This window comes from Solenopsis invicta, chromosome 6 (genome assembly GCF_016802725.1).
Source record: "Solenopsis invicta isolate M01_SB chromosome 6, UNIL_Sinv_3.0, whole genome shotgun sequence".
Lineage (NCBI taxonomy): Eukaryota > Metazoa > Arthropoda > Insecta > Hymenoptera > Formicidae > Solenopsis > Solenopsis invicta.
In genome coordinates this window covers 15647980-15660151 of record NC_052669.1, presented here as the reverse complement: position 1 = coordinate 15660151, position 12172 = coordinate 15647980, and the positions used below count along the sequence as shown (strand labels likewise).

At 35.6% G+C, this 12172-nt stretch overlaps 1 protein-coding gene across 1 annotated transcript; it reads left to right on the top strand.

Annotated features, from left to right (window-relative positions):
• The first annotated feature begins 6570 nt into the window (after nucleotides 1-6570).
• Nucleotides 6571-7092, top strand: LOC120358102 (protein GVQW3-like). The gene has a single exon (XM_039450819.1). It carries the CDS (start codon nucleotides 6571-6573, stop codon nucleotides 7090-7092), a length of 522 nt encoding a protein of 173 aa, XP_039306753.1.
• The last annotated feature ends 5080 nt before the right edge of the window (nucleotides 7093-12172 follow it).

Sequence of the window (12172 nt, the reverse complement as noted above, 5' to 3'; positions counted from 1 at the left end):
CCTGGCGAGAGCCTCCCGTGGAGGATTCCCCAAAGGACCCGAGGGACCCGGAGGAGGACCAGAGTCTGCGTCGAGGTGACCCTAACCTTCGTGTAAAGCCACGAGCTGTCGGTGTCGACCGGCTCGCGTTCTGAGGGGGAGCCATTAGGTTCGTGTGCGAGTGCGTCCGCCGCGTGGCGATTAAACGCACCTTGCTTCTTGGTGTTTGGCTGGCTCTCCACCTCAAGCGCGAGACCTCGTCGAGGCATCCAGCTGTCGGCTGCCGCGTGTACGTTGGCTGTCCCGCCGTAGAAGCCCGCGGACGACCGGCTTCCCGGGAAGCCGCAAAGCCCTCGCGCACGTGCGCGAGTCGTGTTACGGCCGTGATCACACGACCGTCCGCGTTATCGGTGCGTTGTCGTGTCGCGCGTCTTCGCGAGAATTGTGCATTGTGACCGCGACGACGGCCTTGCCGTCACCGGGTATCTTGGATCGCATGGCGTTTGAATTAATTGCGGTCTGTTAGCGAAAGTTCGCCGAGTATGTTCTCGCCGCGCTGTTCCGAGCGCGCGTGATTGGCTGTCTCGTTCCGCGCGGGACCAACCGCCGTCGTTCGCGCCGCTAGCGTAAGCCTTGTAGTCCTTAAGTAAATTTTCGCGTTCCGCTTATTCGTTTTCGTTAACTCTCTTTCTCTTTTCCGTTCTTTGCTTGCGTCGACTGATGATTTCGTTGCGTTTGATTCTACTCTGTCTCCGACCTATGCTACAATACATGTTATTTCTCTCTGTAATATCGGCCTGACTTTGCTTAATTTCTCGCCTACCCGTCTCCTCCAGTAAGAGAGCCGCTTCGTCCCTGTCTCCGCTACCCCGCCCCTCTACCGGTTAGAGGAGCTAGCTGGCCGCGTGCGAGCGACGATTCCGCTTTCGTGTGATGAGTTATCGCGTGATACGAATTGGCGTTTAGCGTGGAAAAGTGAACCCGGCGACGCGACCGGCGTAATCGCGTCTGGCGCCCAATTTCGCGATTTGGTTAGAATCTAGCTGTCGGTATTCTCGTCGCTCTCGCGCGCGCTTCGTGTAGCGTCTCCGCTACCTTGTTTGATCGCGCACTCCGCCGTTGCTCTCCGGCGTCCGAAAAGTGCGTGACAATATATATATATTGTGACGTGGCAGTTTTATCTGCCTCGCCACTTCGTCCTCCGCCTAAGCGTAGCGCGAGGAGGCGCGTACGACCGGGCCGGGCACTCAGCGAGAGAGCGAAACCTCCGGCGGGACTGCGTCGCGTATTATTTTATTTACTCATTCGCGGCTTATTTCATGTAACCGCGGGCACCTCGACAAACGTCGCCTAAGGACCAGCAGCGGCGAGGGAGACGGACCGCGACAGGAAAAGGAGAGGGCGATCGTCCAGGGCCGACACACGGGAAGCCGCCGACGGAGAGGAGGACGAGACAAGACGTGGCGACAGATAAGCGCCACGCAAAGGAGGCAGAGTGGCACAGCTGATGGACAGGCTGGGGCGGACGAACGGCCAGGACGAGGGCCGTCGAATGCCGGCTGTCCATCGAGGAGGGTAGCGGCGAAGAGTCGTCGCTGGACAAATTCTGCTGCTGTCGTCCGCGAGGACGACAAGAACGACGAGGATGTCGGATGCCGACGGGGACCGCACGACACCTGCGGAGACCCGACACTGCGCTGCCGTGACGTCACGGCTAGATAAGGGAGGCCGCTGATAGGCCGCGTCGCTAGGCGCAAGGATATCGCGCACCCTGTGGGAGGGGTAGTGCTCATCGATCGCGCATCGAGCGCGATCCTCTCGGCTTTTGCGTGCGACCCGGCGATCCCTGCGGTGCGAAGTGTGAGCGAGCGTGCGAGATATCGGCTGAAGATATCGGGAGCGGCTATCGTAGAGTGTGCCAAGCCCGAACAAGCCCCGCGGATCGAGGAGCGGAGGAAGAACCGTGCTGAAGTCGAGGTGACCCGTCTAATCTCTGTGTAAAGCCACGAGCTGTCGGTGTCGACCGGCTCGCGTTCTGAGGTGGAGCCATTAGGTTAGTGTGCGAGTGCGTCCGCCGCGTGGCGATTGAACGCACCTTGCTTCTTAGTGTTTGGCTGGCTCTCCACCTCAAGCCCGAGACCTCGTCGAGGCACCCAGCTGTCGGCTGCCGCATGTGTTTGAGCCATCCCGTCGTAAAAGCTCGCGAACGACCGGCTTCCCGGGAAGCCGCAAAGCCCTCGCGCACGTGCGTGAGTCGTGTTACGGACGTGATCATACGACCGCCTGAGATATCGGTGAATTGGCGTGTCGTGCGTGTGCTATTAATTTTGTAGTGCGGGTCCGGCGACTGCGTTGTCGCCGGCGCGACTCTTTTTGCGGAGCGTACTTTGTCTCGGAATTGCTGGATTCGCCTTAGCGAAGGCTCGGCGTTCACGTACTTGCCGCGCCGTTCAGAACGCGCGTGATTGGCCGCCGCGCTTCGCGCGGGACCCGTCGTCGTGATCGGCGCGTGTAGCGTAATTATGGTCTGAGTTGTAATAATTCCCGCGTCCGGCTTATTAATTTTTTTTTGTCAAACTCCATATCTCTTTGTCTTTCTTTCTCACGTTAATCGCTTTTCTTTCTTATTTTATTCTATGCCGTCTCTATTATGCACGGCGATATATGTGTTCTCTATCTGTTATATCGGCCTGACTTTACTTGATTTCTCGCCTACCCGTTGCCTCCCGTAAGAGAGCCGCTTCGTCCCTGTCTCCGCTTTCCCGCCCCTCTACCGGTTAGAGGAGCTAGCTGGCCGCGTGCGAGCGGTGATTTCGCGTTTCGGCATGACGCGTTCTCGCGTATTGTGAATCCGTGTTTAGAGTTGAAAAGTGAACCCGGAGACGCGACCGGTATCATCGCGTCTGGCGCCCAATCTCGCGATTTGGTGCGAGCGTTTGGTGTTTCTCGGTTCGCTCGTCGCTCCAGCGCGTGTTTCGCGAGCTATTCCGTTGTTTGATCGCGTATTTCGCCGTTGCTCTGCGGCGTCAGGAAAATACGTGACAATATATACTACTGTGTCCAAAAAGTAAGGTGACATTGCATTTATTTCGAAAATTCTTTATTTATTCTTGCAAATCAATTTCGTCCCCTTCAAAGTAATCCCCCCCTGATATAATACACTTATTCCAACGGATTTTCCAATCTTCGAAACAGTTGTAATAATCGATTTCAGGAATGGCCTTTAGCTCCTTCTTCGCAGCGGCTTGAATCTCTTCTATCGACTCGAAACGGTGATTCGTGATTTTTTAACCAAAAACTCGACTAATATCGTTCCACAACCACCGTATTCACCTGATTTGGCTCCATGCGACTTCTGGCTATTCAGCAAACTCAAGCGGCCGCTCCGGGGACACCGTTTCGCTGCGAAGAAGGAGCTAAAGGCCATTCCTGAAATCGATTATTACAACTGTTTCGAAGATTGGAAAATCCGTTGGAATAAGTGTATTATATCAGGGGGGGATTACTTTGAAGGGGACGAAATTGATTTGCAAGAATAAATAAAGAATTTTCGAAATAAATGCAATGTCACCTTACTTTTTGGACACTGTAGTATATATATATATATATATATATATATATATATATATATATATATATATATATTCTTCATTATAATGTCTTTTAAATATTTAAAAAATATTGTTTCCTGATAGGATAAATGTCTCTAAAATTATCATTAATAGTAGTATACGTTAATATCACATTCTTGTAATTGATACCCATATGTACAACTCTTTTACGTTTTTTATATAACCAAAATCTACACAAAATTTAAAATTTAAACATGTTATAATTATTTGGTTTATAATTATTTAATATACAATAACGTTTATACTTAGCACGTGATATGATTGCATTTTTGTATTAAAAACAAATATTATACACAAGTCATCAACTTCCAAGCACACGAGATTATCATATCTCAATAACTTTTGAATCGATCAAGTTTTAAATACTCTCAAACAATGGGTAAAGTTTTATAATGAAAATGTTTTTATTTTTTCTATCCGTGTTCTATGGACAGAGATATTACAATGAAAAGTTTACTTTTGAAATTTTATTTTCTGAGATATACGTGGTCATTAAAAAAATTTTCTAAATTGTGTTCAATTGTATTCTTAATTTCTTTTGTCTTTTATTTAAAAATCTTCACATTTCCCAGTCTTCTTTAAATCCTTTCTACTTTCTACTTTTTTCCTATTTTACACTCTCACAATTCTTCTTCCTTCTTCCTTACATTATTTCACACTTAAAATTTTTACTACAAAAGATTATGTTCAGTTAATGAAATAGTAATTCTTAAAACACAAAATATTAATATACCATGATATGCATCTTTTATTAAAAAAACCTTTAAATTTGTGTAAAATTACATTCTTAATTTGTTTCGAATTTTATTTAAAACTTTACTTTCTCCACCTCCTTTAATTACTTTCTGCTTTCTATTTTTTACTTATTTTACACTCACAATTCTTTCTCCTTCTTTCTAATATTATTTCATATTTCTCCGTTTCTCTACCTTCATTGAACATATTTTAAAATCTTTACTAAAAGAGATAATGTTCGATTAAAGAAATTTTCATTTCTATAACACAAAACTTTATAACACGATATGATATTGAACCATTATTAAAAAAATCCTCAAACTCGCGTTTAATTGCATTTTTAATTTCTTTCGTTCTTTATTTACAAACCTTTACCTTTATATAATATAGGTATTCAAAGATTATTTTATTTTACATATATTGAGTGTTGTACAAAAATTACAAATTTATAAAATTTTAATTAACTTAAGCAAGTTAAAATAGCATATTAATTTTTTCTAAAATACAGATAAAAATATTTGTGGTTTTTAAAAAGGTTAAATTTTTCTTCAATTAGATTTTATAAATTCGCCATTTATATCTTTGTGTTTTCGGAACTTATTGAGCTAGAATTTTATTAATACATTTGGATGCTTGCATTTTATTATTTATAAACTTTTTTTAATAATTTTAGTATTTTAAAATATTAAATATTAATTGTATCAATAATTATTTAAGACGATAATTACTACAGAAATTTTAAAGAGATCTTTGTGTTGTTTATATAAACAGGCATAAATAATTTAAAATAAATGACTAACTTGAGAAAATTATATGGGAATAATAACTGGAAATACGATCAACGTAAAACATGTTGGATTAGAGTCTATATTGCAGGATCCGTGATATACGTAATAAATTAAACAATTTGTCGAAATAAACAGATAACATAGATAAAATTATATTAGAAAAATTTTTATTCTAATGACACAAAATATCAAAATATCATGTAATAGTAGCACATTATTAGAAAAAAACCTTCAAACTGGTGTTTACTTGATGTCTTAATTTTTTTTTATTCATACTTTATTTAAAAATTTTAACCTTTTCAAACACGAACAATTACTTTCTCCTTTCAATTTTATTTCTATTCTACACTCCTTCGATACTTTCTCTTTCCTTTTTTCCTTTTTCTATTATTCTATTCAAAAGTCTTTATCGTCTCCAACAACTTCAATTCCTTTCTCCTTTCAATTTTATTTCAATTCTAAACTCCTTTAATCCTTCCTTCTTTCCTTTCTTCCTTTTTATAATATTCTATTAAAAAATCTTTACCATCTCTAATACATTTAATTTCTTTCTCCTTTCCATTGTATTTTCATACAAAATTCCTCCAATTCTTTTTCCTTCTTTCTTTCTTTTTTATATTATTCTATTGTATTTCTATACTTTCTTTCATCTTTAATACTAATTTTTAATAAACTTTACTAAAATGGATAATATTTTATTCGAGAAATTTTTATTTTTATGATAATTATCAAAATATCAAATAATATTCACGCATTAATTTAAAAAAAACTTTTGAACCAGTATTTAATAGAATTCCAAATTTTGTTCACCCTTGATTTAAAAACCTTAACCTCTTCAAACACCTTCAACTTCTTTTTCCTTTCAATTTTATTTTCTTTCTAAACTCTTTTGATCCTTCATCCTTTCTTCCTTGATTTAGATATTATTCTAATCATAAATCTTTACGTTTTTATACACCATAAATTCCTTCCTCCTTCAACTTTATTTTCATTCTGAACTTCTTCAATTCTTTCTCCTTTCTTCCTTTCCTTTTCATATTATTTTATTCTTCTTCTTTCCTTGCTCTTTAATACACATTTTTAAAAAACTTTACTAAAAGAGATAATATTATATTAGAGAAATTCTTATTTTTATAACAAAAATTATAAAAATATCACATTATACTACTGTGTCCAAAAAGTAAGGTGACATTGCATTTTAAATCTCCCGCGCGCACGGATTTGGAGGAATAAAATTTTTTTTAGGTTGGTAGGACTGTCTTTGACATCCAAGAGAAGTAACACGTCAAAATATCCATTAGTGTTTGAGATACGCATTGTTTTGTGAGCTGCTAAAAGTGAATTTCTCGTTTTTTGCCATGTCTACATTTGTTGAGCAAAGAATTTGCATTAAATTTTGTTTGCGGAATCAAATTTCTGCTGCAGAATCGTTGCGGATGCTGCAGAATGCCTTTGGCGATAAGGTTATGTCGAAAAAAAATGTATACAAGTGGTACAAAGACTTCCATGAAGGTCGAGAACGTGTTGAAGACGAGGAGCGTTCTGGGCGACCATCAACCGTAACCGACGAAGCTCACGTCCAAAAAATTAAAGATTTGGTGTTGGAAAACCGTCGTTTAACCATTAGAGACATTTCTGATGAGATTGGCATATCAAAAGGCTCGGTCAATTCCATTTTGAAGGATGTGTTGGCTCTCAAACGCGTCAAATCTCGACTGGTACCAAAATCATTGAATTTTTTGGAAAAAAGGCGCCGCGTTGAAGTGTGTGAAGCAATGCTTTCCGACTACATTGACAAGACAAAACGCATTATCACTGGAGATGAGACTTGGATCTACGCTTACGATCCAGAAACAACCGACCAATCGAGTGCCAAACAACCGACCAATATCGTGCCAAAGGTGAGCCGAGACCGAAAAAACCACGTCAAAGTCGCTCAAAAATCAAGGTTATGCTGACTGTTTTTTTCGATTATCGTGGTGTTGTGCATTACGAGTTCCTTCCGCCGGGCCAAACAGTCAATAAGGAATATTATTTGAACGTTATGCGTCGTTTGCGTAACGCTATCCGACAGAAGAGGCCGGAATTGTGGCGAAACAACACTTGGTTTTTGCACCACGATAATGCACCGTCACACACTGCGCTGATTATTCGTGATTTTTTAACCAAAAACTCGACTAATATCGTTCCACAACCACCGTATTCACCTGATTTGGCTCCATGCGACTTCTGGCTATTCAGCAAACTCAAGCGGCCGCTCCGGAGACACCGTTTCGAGTCGATAGAAGAGATTCAAGCCGCTGCGAAGAAGGAGCTAAAGGCCATTCCTGAAATCGATTATTACAACTGTTTCGAAGATTGGAAAATCCGTTGGAATAAGTGTATTATATCAGGGGGGGATTACTTTGAAGGGGACGAAATTGATTTGCAAGAATAAATAAAGAATTTTCGAAATAAATGCAATGTCACCTTACTTTTTGGACACAGTAGTATACACTCGTTATTAAAAAAAACCTTTAAACCGATATTCAATAGCATTTTTAATTTTATTCATCTCTGATTTAGAAACCTTAACATTCTTAAATATCTTCAATTACTTTCCTCTTTCAATTTTATTTCCTTTCTAAACTCCTTCGATCCTTCTGCTTTCTTCCGTCTTTTTTATATTATTTTATACAAAAACCTTTACCTTTTCCAACACCTTCAATTTCTTTCTCCATTTAATATTATTTCCATTCTACAATCCTTTGATCGTATCTCCTTCCTTCCTTCCCTTTTACATTATTTTATTACTCTTTTCTTTTTTTTATTTCACATGTTTAAAATTTTCTTTACTAAAATAGGTAATATTTTATTAATAAAACTTTTATTTTTATGACACAAAATATCAAAATATTATGTAATATAGGCCCATTATTAAAAAAAGCTTTAAACTGATGTTTAATTGATGTCTCAATTTTATTCATTTCTTATTTAAAAATCTTAACTTTCTCCAATACACTTTCAATTCCTTTCTACTTTCAATTTTATTTCCATTCTACACTCCTTAGATCCTTCCTCCTTTTTTTATTACTCTATTCCTCTTTTTTTCTTTATCTTCGTTTAACATTTTTAAGAAATTTTATTTAAATATATATTTTATTAGTGAATCTTTTATTTTTATGACAGAAAATATCAAAATATGTAATATTCGCCCATTATTAAGAAAAGACCTTTAAACTGGTATTTAATTAATGTCTTAATTTTATTTATCCTCTTTTTAAAAATCTTAATATTCTCAAACACCTTCAATTCCTTTCTCTTTTCAATTTTATTTCCATTCAAAACTACTTTGATCTTTTCTCCTTCTTTCCTTCCTTTTTATACTATTGCATTCAAAAATCTTTATATTCTCCAACCGGCGGGTCCCGATAGCACACAAACCACTCACAATGGGTGCGTTCGTGGAGCTCACTGACAATGCGGTAAACGCAAACGCTATCGATACTGTTCGCGTAGCCAATAGCGCGATAGCGATAGCAAGCTCTATGCACACTCATTAGCGCAGCGTTAGCGTTTCTTAACCTCTTTATTTGCTGAGAGGAAAAGATAAAAGTAATAATGGAGCAAGAGCGAAGAAATTTAATTTTAACCGGAATAGCGTTAATAGTGAGGGAGTTAAATTCTTCATCATCTGAAAGTGATGATGAAGCCTATACACCAATAATTAAACGTAGAAAGGTGTCTAGGATTCAAAATTACGTAGAGGAAATCTTACCAGCTTTGACAAATCAAGAATTCAAAGCACACTTCAGGTCTTAGATAAATAATTAATAAAGTTAAGGTAGAAAGTACTGTTAAAGTAAAAAATTAATAACTTTTTATTTAACTTATTATTAGTTAATTTTAAATGATTTAATTTTTAACTTTAACAGTTAAAAACTTGTATGCCCCAAACGGACTCCACACAAACGTTCACGTGCGTTCACGAAGTTCGCAAACGCCGCAAACGCTAACGCTACCGCTACACTACCTTGGAAGGAATAGCGTTTGCAGCGCGAAGTTATTACGCTGTCATGACGTCACGCACTACCATTAGTGACGTCATGACAGCGTTGATAGTAGTTCCGCGAACAGATTGTAGCACTGAATAGCGCTAGTAGCGTCTCCCCGAACGCACCCAATGGCAGATGTCTAGAGATTTTCCGTAGATTGAGTTAGATAAGTCAAGATGATTGGTTGGTGGGCTATCGGGATGTGCGCTATCGGAACCCTCCCTTTTCCAACACCATCAATTCTATTCTTCTTTTAATTTCATTTTTATTCTGAAATTCTTGAAACCCTCCTTTTCCTTTCCTTCGATTTTACATTCTTTACCTCTTTTTTTCTTTATTTTTATTTGACATTTTTTAAAATCTTTAATAAAGTATGCAATATTCCATTAGAAAAATTTTTATTTTCATGGTAGAAAATATTATCGCATAATATTTGCACATTATTAAAAAAAAACTTCAAACTGGTGTTCATTTCGTGTCTTAATTTTATTCATCCTTTAATTAAAAATCCTAACATTCTTAAACACCTTCAATTACTTTCACCTTTCAATTTTATTTCCATTCTAAACTCCTTCGATCTTTCCTCCTTCCTTCCTTTTTGTATTACTTTACTCAAAAATCTTTACTTTCTCTAACATCTTCAACTCTTTTCTCTTTTCAATTCTATTTTCTTTCTAAACTCCTTTGATCCATCCCCACTTCTTCCTTCCATTTCATATTATTCTAATCAGAAATTTTTACTTTCTTTAAAACCTTCAATGCCTTTTTTTTAATTTTATTTCCATTCTACATTTCTTCGATCTTTCCTTCTTTTTTCTTCCTTTTTATGTTACTCTATTAAAAAAATCTTTACCTCCTTCATCACAAATTTTTTTTTTTTAATTTCATTTTCATTCCAAATTCCTTTGAACCTTCCTCCTTCCTTTCTTCTAATTTATATTATTCTTTTCCTTTTCTTTTCTTCATCTTATATAGTAATTTTTAAAAAAATTTAGCAAAATAGGTAATATTCCAATACAGAAATTTTTATTGTTTATAACACAAAAAATAAAAATATTACACGATATTTAAAAAAACCATTATTTAAAAAAACTTTCATACCAATATTCAAAAGCATTCTTAATTTTATTCGTCTTTTATTTAAAAATTATCACATTCTCCAATACCTTTATTTCTTTTCTCCTTTCAATTTTATTTTCATTCAAAATTCAATCAATTCTTCCTTCTTTTTTATATAACTCTATTTAAAAATCTTTACCTTCCCAGAATATCTTCAATTCCTTTCTCCTTTCAATTTTATTACCATTTTACACTCCTTCGATCCTTCCGCTTTCCTTCTTACCCTTTCTTATTATTCTATTTTTTTTTCTTCAATAACTTTATTTTACATTTTTAAAAAACTTTACTAAAATACATAATAACTTATTAGAGAAATTTTTATTTTTATGACACAAAATATAAAAATATTATGTAATATTTGCCTATTATTAAAAAAAACTTTTAATCAAGTATAATGATGTTTTTATTTTATTCACTCTTTATTTAAAGATCTTTACCATCTCCAGCACCTTCAATTCATTTCTCCTTTCAATTTTATTTCCATTTTAAACTTCTTTGATCCTTTTTTTCTTTCTTTTCTTTTTGTATTATTCTATTCAAAAACCTTAACCTTCTCCAAAATTTTTAATTCCTATTTCTATTCAATTTTATTTCTATTCTACACTCCTTTCTTTTATATTATTCTATTCTTCTTCTTTTCTATGTCTTTATTTCACATTTTTAAAAAACTTTACTAAAATATATAATAATCTATTAGAAAAATTATCATTTTCGTGACAAAAAATAACAAAACATCATGTAAAATTCGCCCATTATTAAAAATAAACTTTTAATTTGGTGTTTAATTGATGTCTTTACTTTATTCATCTTTAATTTAAAAATCTTTACCTTGTCAAACACCTTCAATTCATTTCTCATTTCAATTTTATATTGTATTTCCATTTGAAACTCCTTTGAAACTTCTTCCTTCCTTCGTTCCTTTTCATATTATTCTATTCAAGTCTTTATTTTGTCCAACACCTTGTATTCTTTCCTCCATACAATTTTATTTACATTCTATACTCCTTCGATCCTTTCTTTTTATATTATTCTATTCCTTCTTTCCTATCTTTATTTCACATTTTTAAAAAACTTTACTAAAATACATATTCTAATAGAAAAATTTTCATTTTTATGACACAAAATATCAAAATATCATGTAATATTTGCACATTATTAAAGAAAAGTCTTAATCTAATGTTTAATTACGTCTTTACTTTATTCATCTTTTATTTAAAAATCTTTACATTCTCCAACACCTTTAATTCATTTTTCCTTTCAATTTTATTTCTATTCTAAAATTTTTTGATCCTTCTTCCTTCCTTCCTTCCTTTTCATATTCTATTCAAAAACCTTTACCTTTTACAACACCTTGAATTCCTACCTCCATTTGATTTTATTTCCAATTTACACTTCTTTGATCCTTTCTTTTTATATTATTCTATTCCTATTCCTTTCTATATCTTCACTTCACATTTTTAAAAATTTTACCAAAATACATAATAATCTATTAGAAAAATTTTCATTTTTATGACACAAAATATTAAAATATTATGTGATATTTGCCCATTATTAAAAAAAAATATTTAATCTTGTGTTTAATTGATGTATTATTCTATTGTATTATTCTTGTATTATTCTATTCAAAAACTTATACCTTCTCCAATACCTTCAATTGCTATCTCTATTCAATTTTATTTCCATTCTACACTCCTTCAATTTTTCCTTTTATATTATTCTATTCTTCTTTTTTCTATATCTTTTTGTCATATTTTTAAAAAATTTTACTAAAATACAAAATATTCTATTACAGAAATTTTCATTTTTATGACACAAAATATCATGTAATATTCGCCCAATATTAAAAAAAAAACATTTAGTCTGGTGTTTAATTGATGTCTTTACT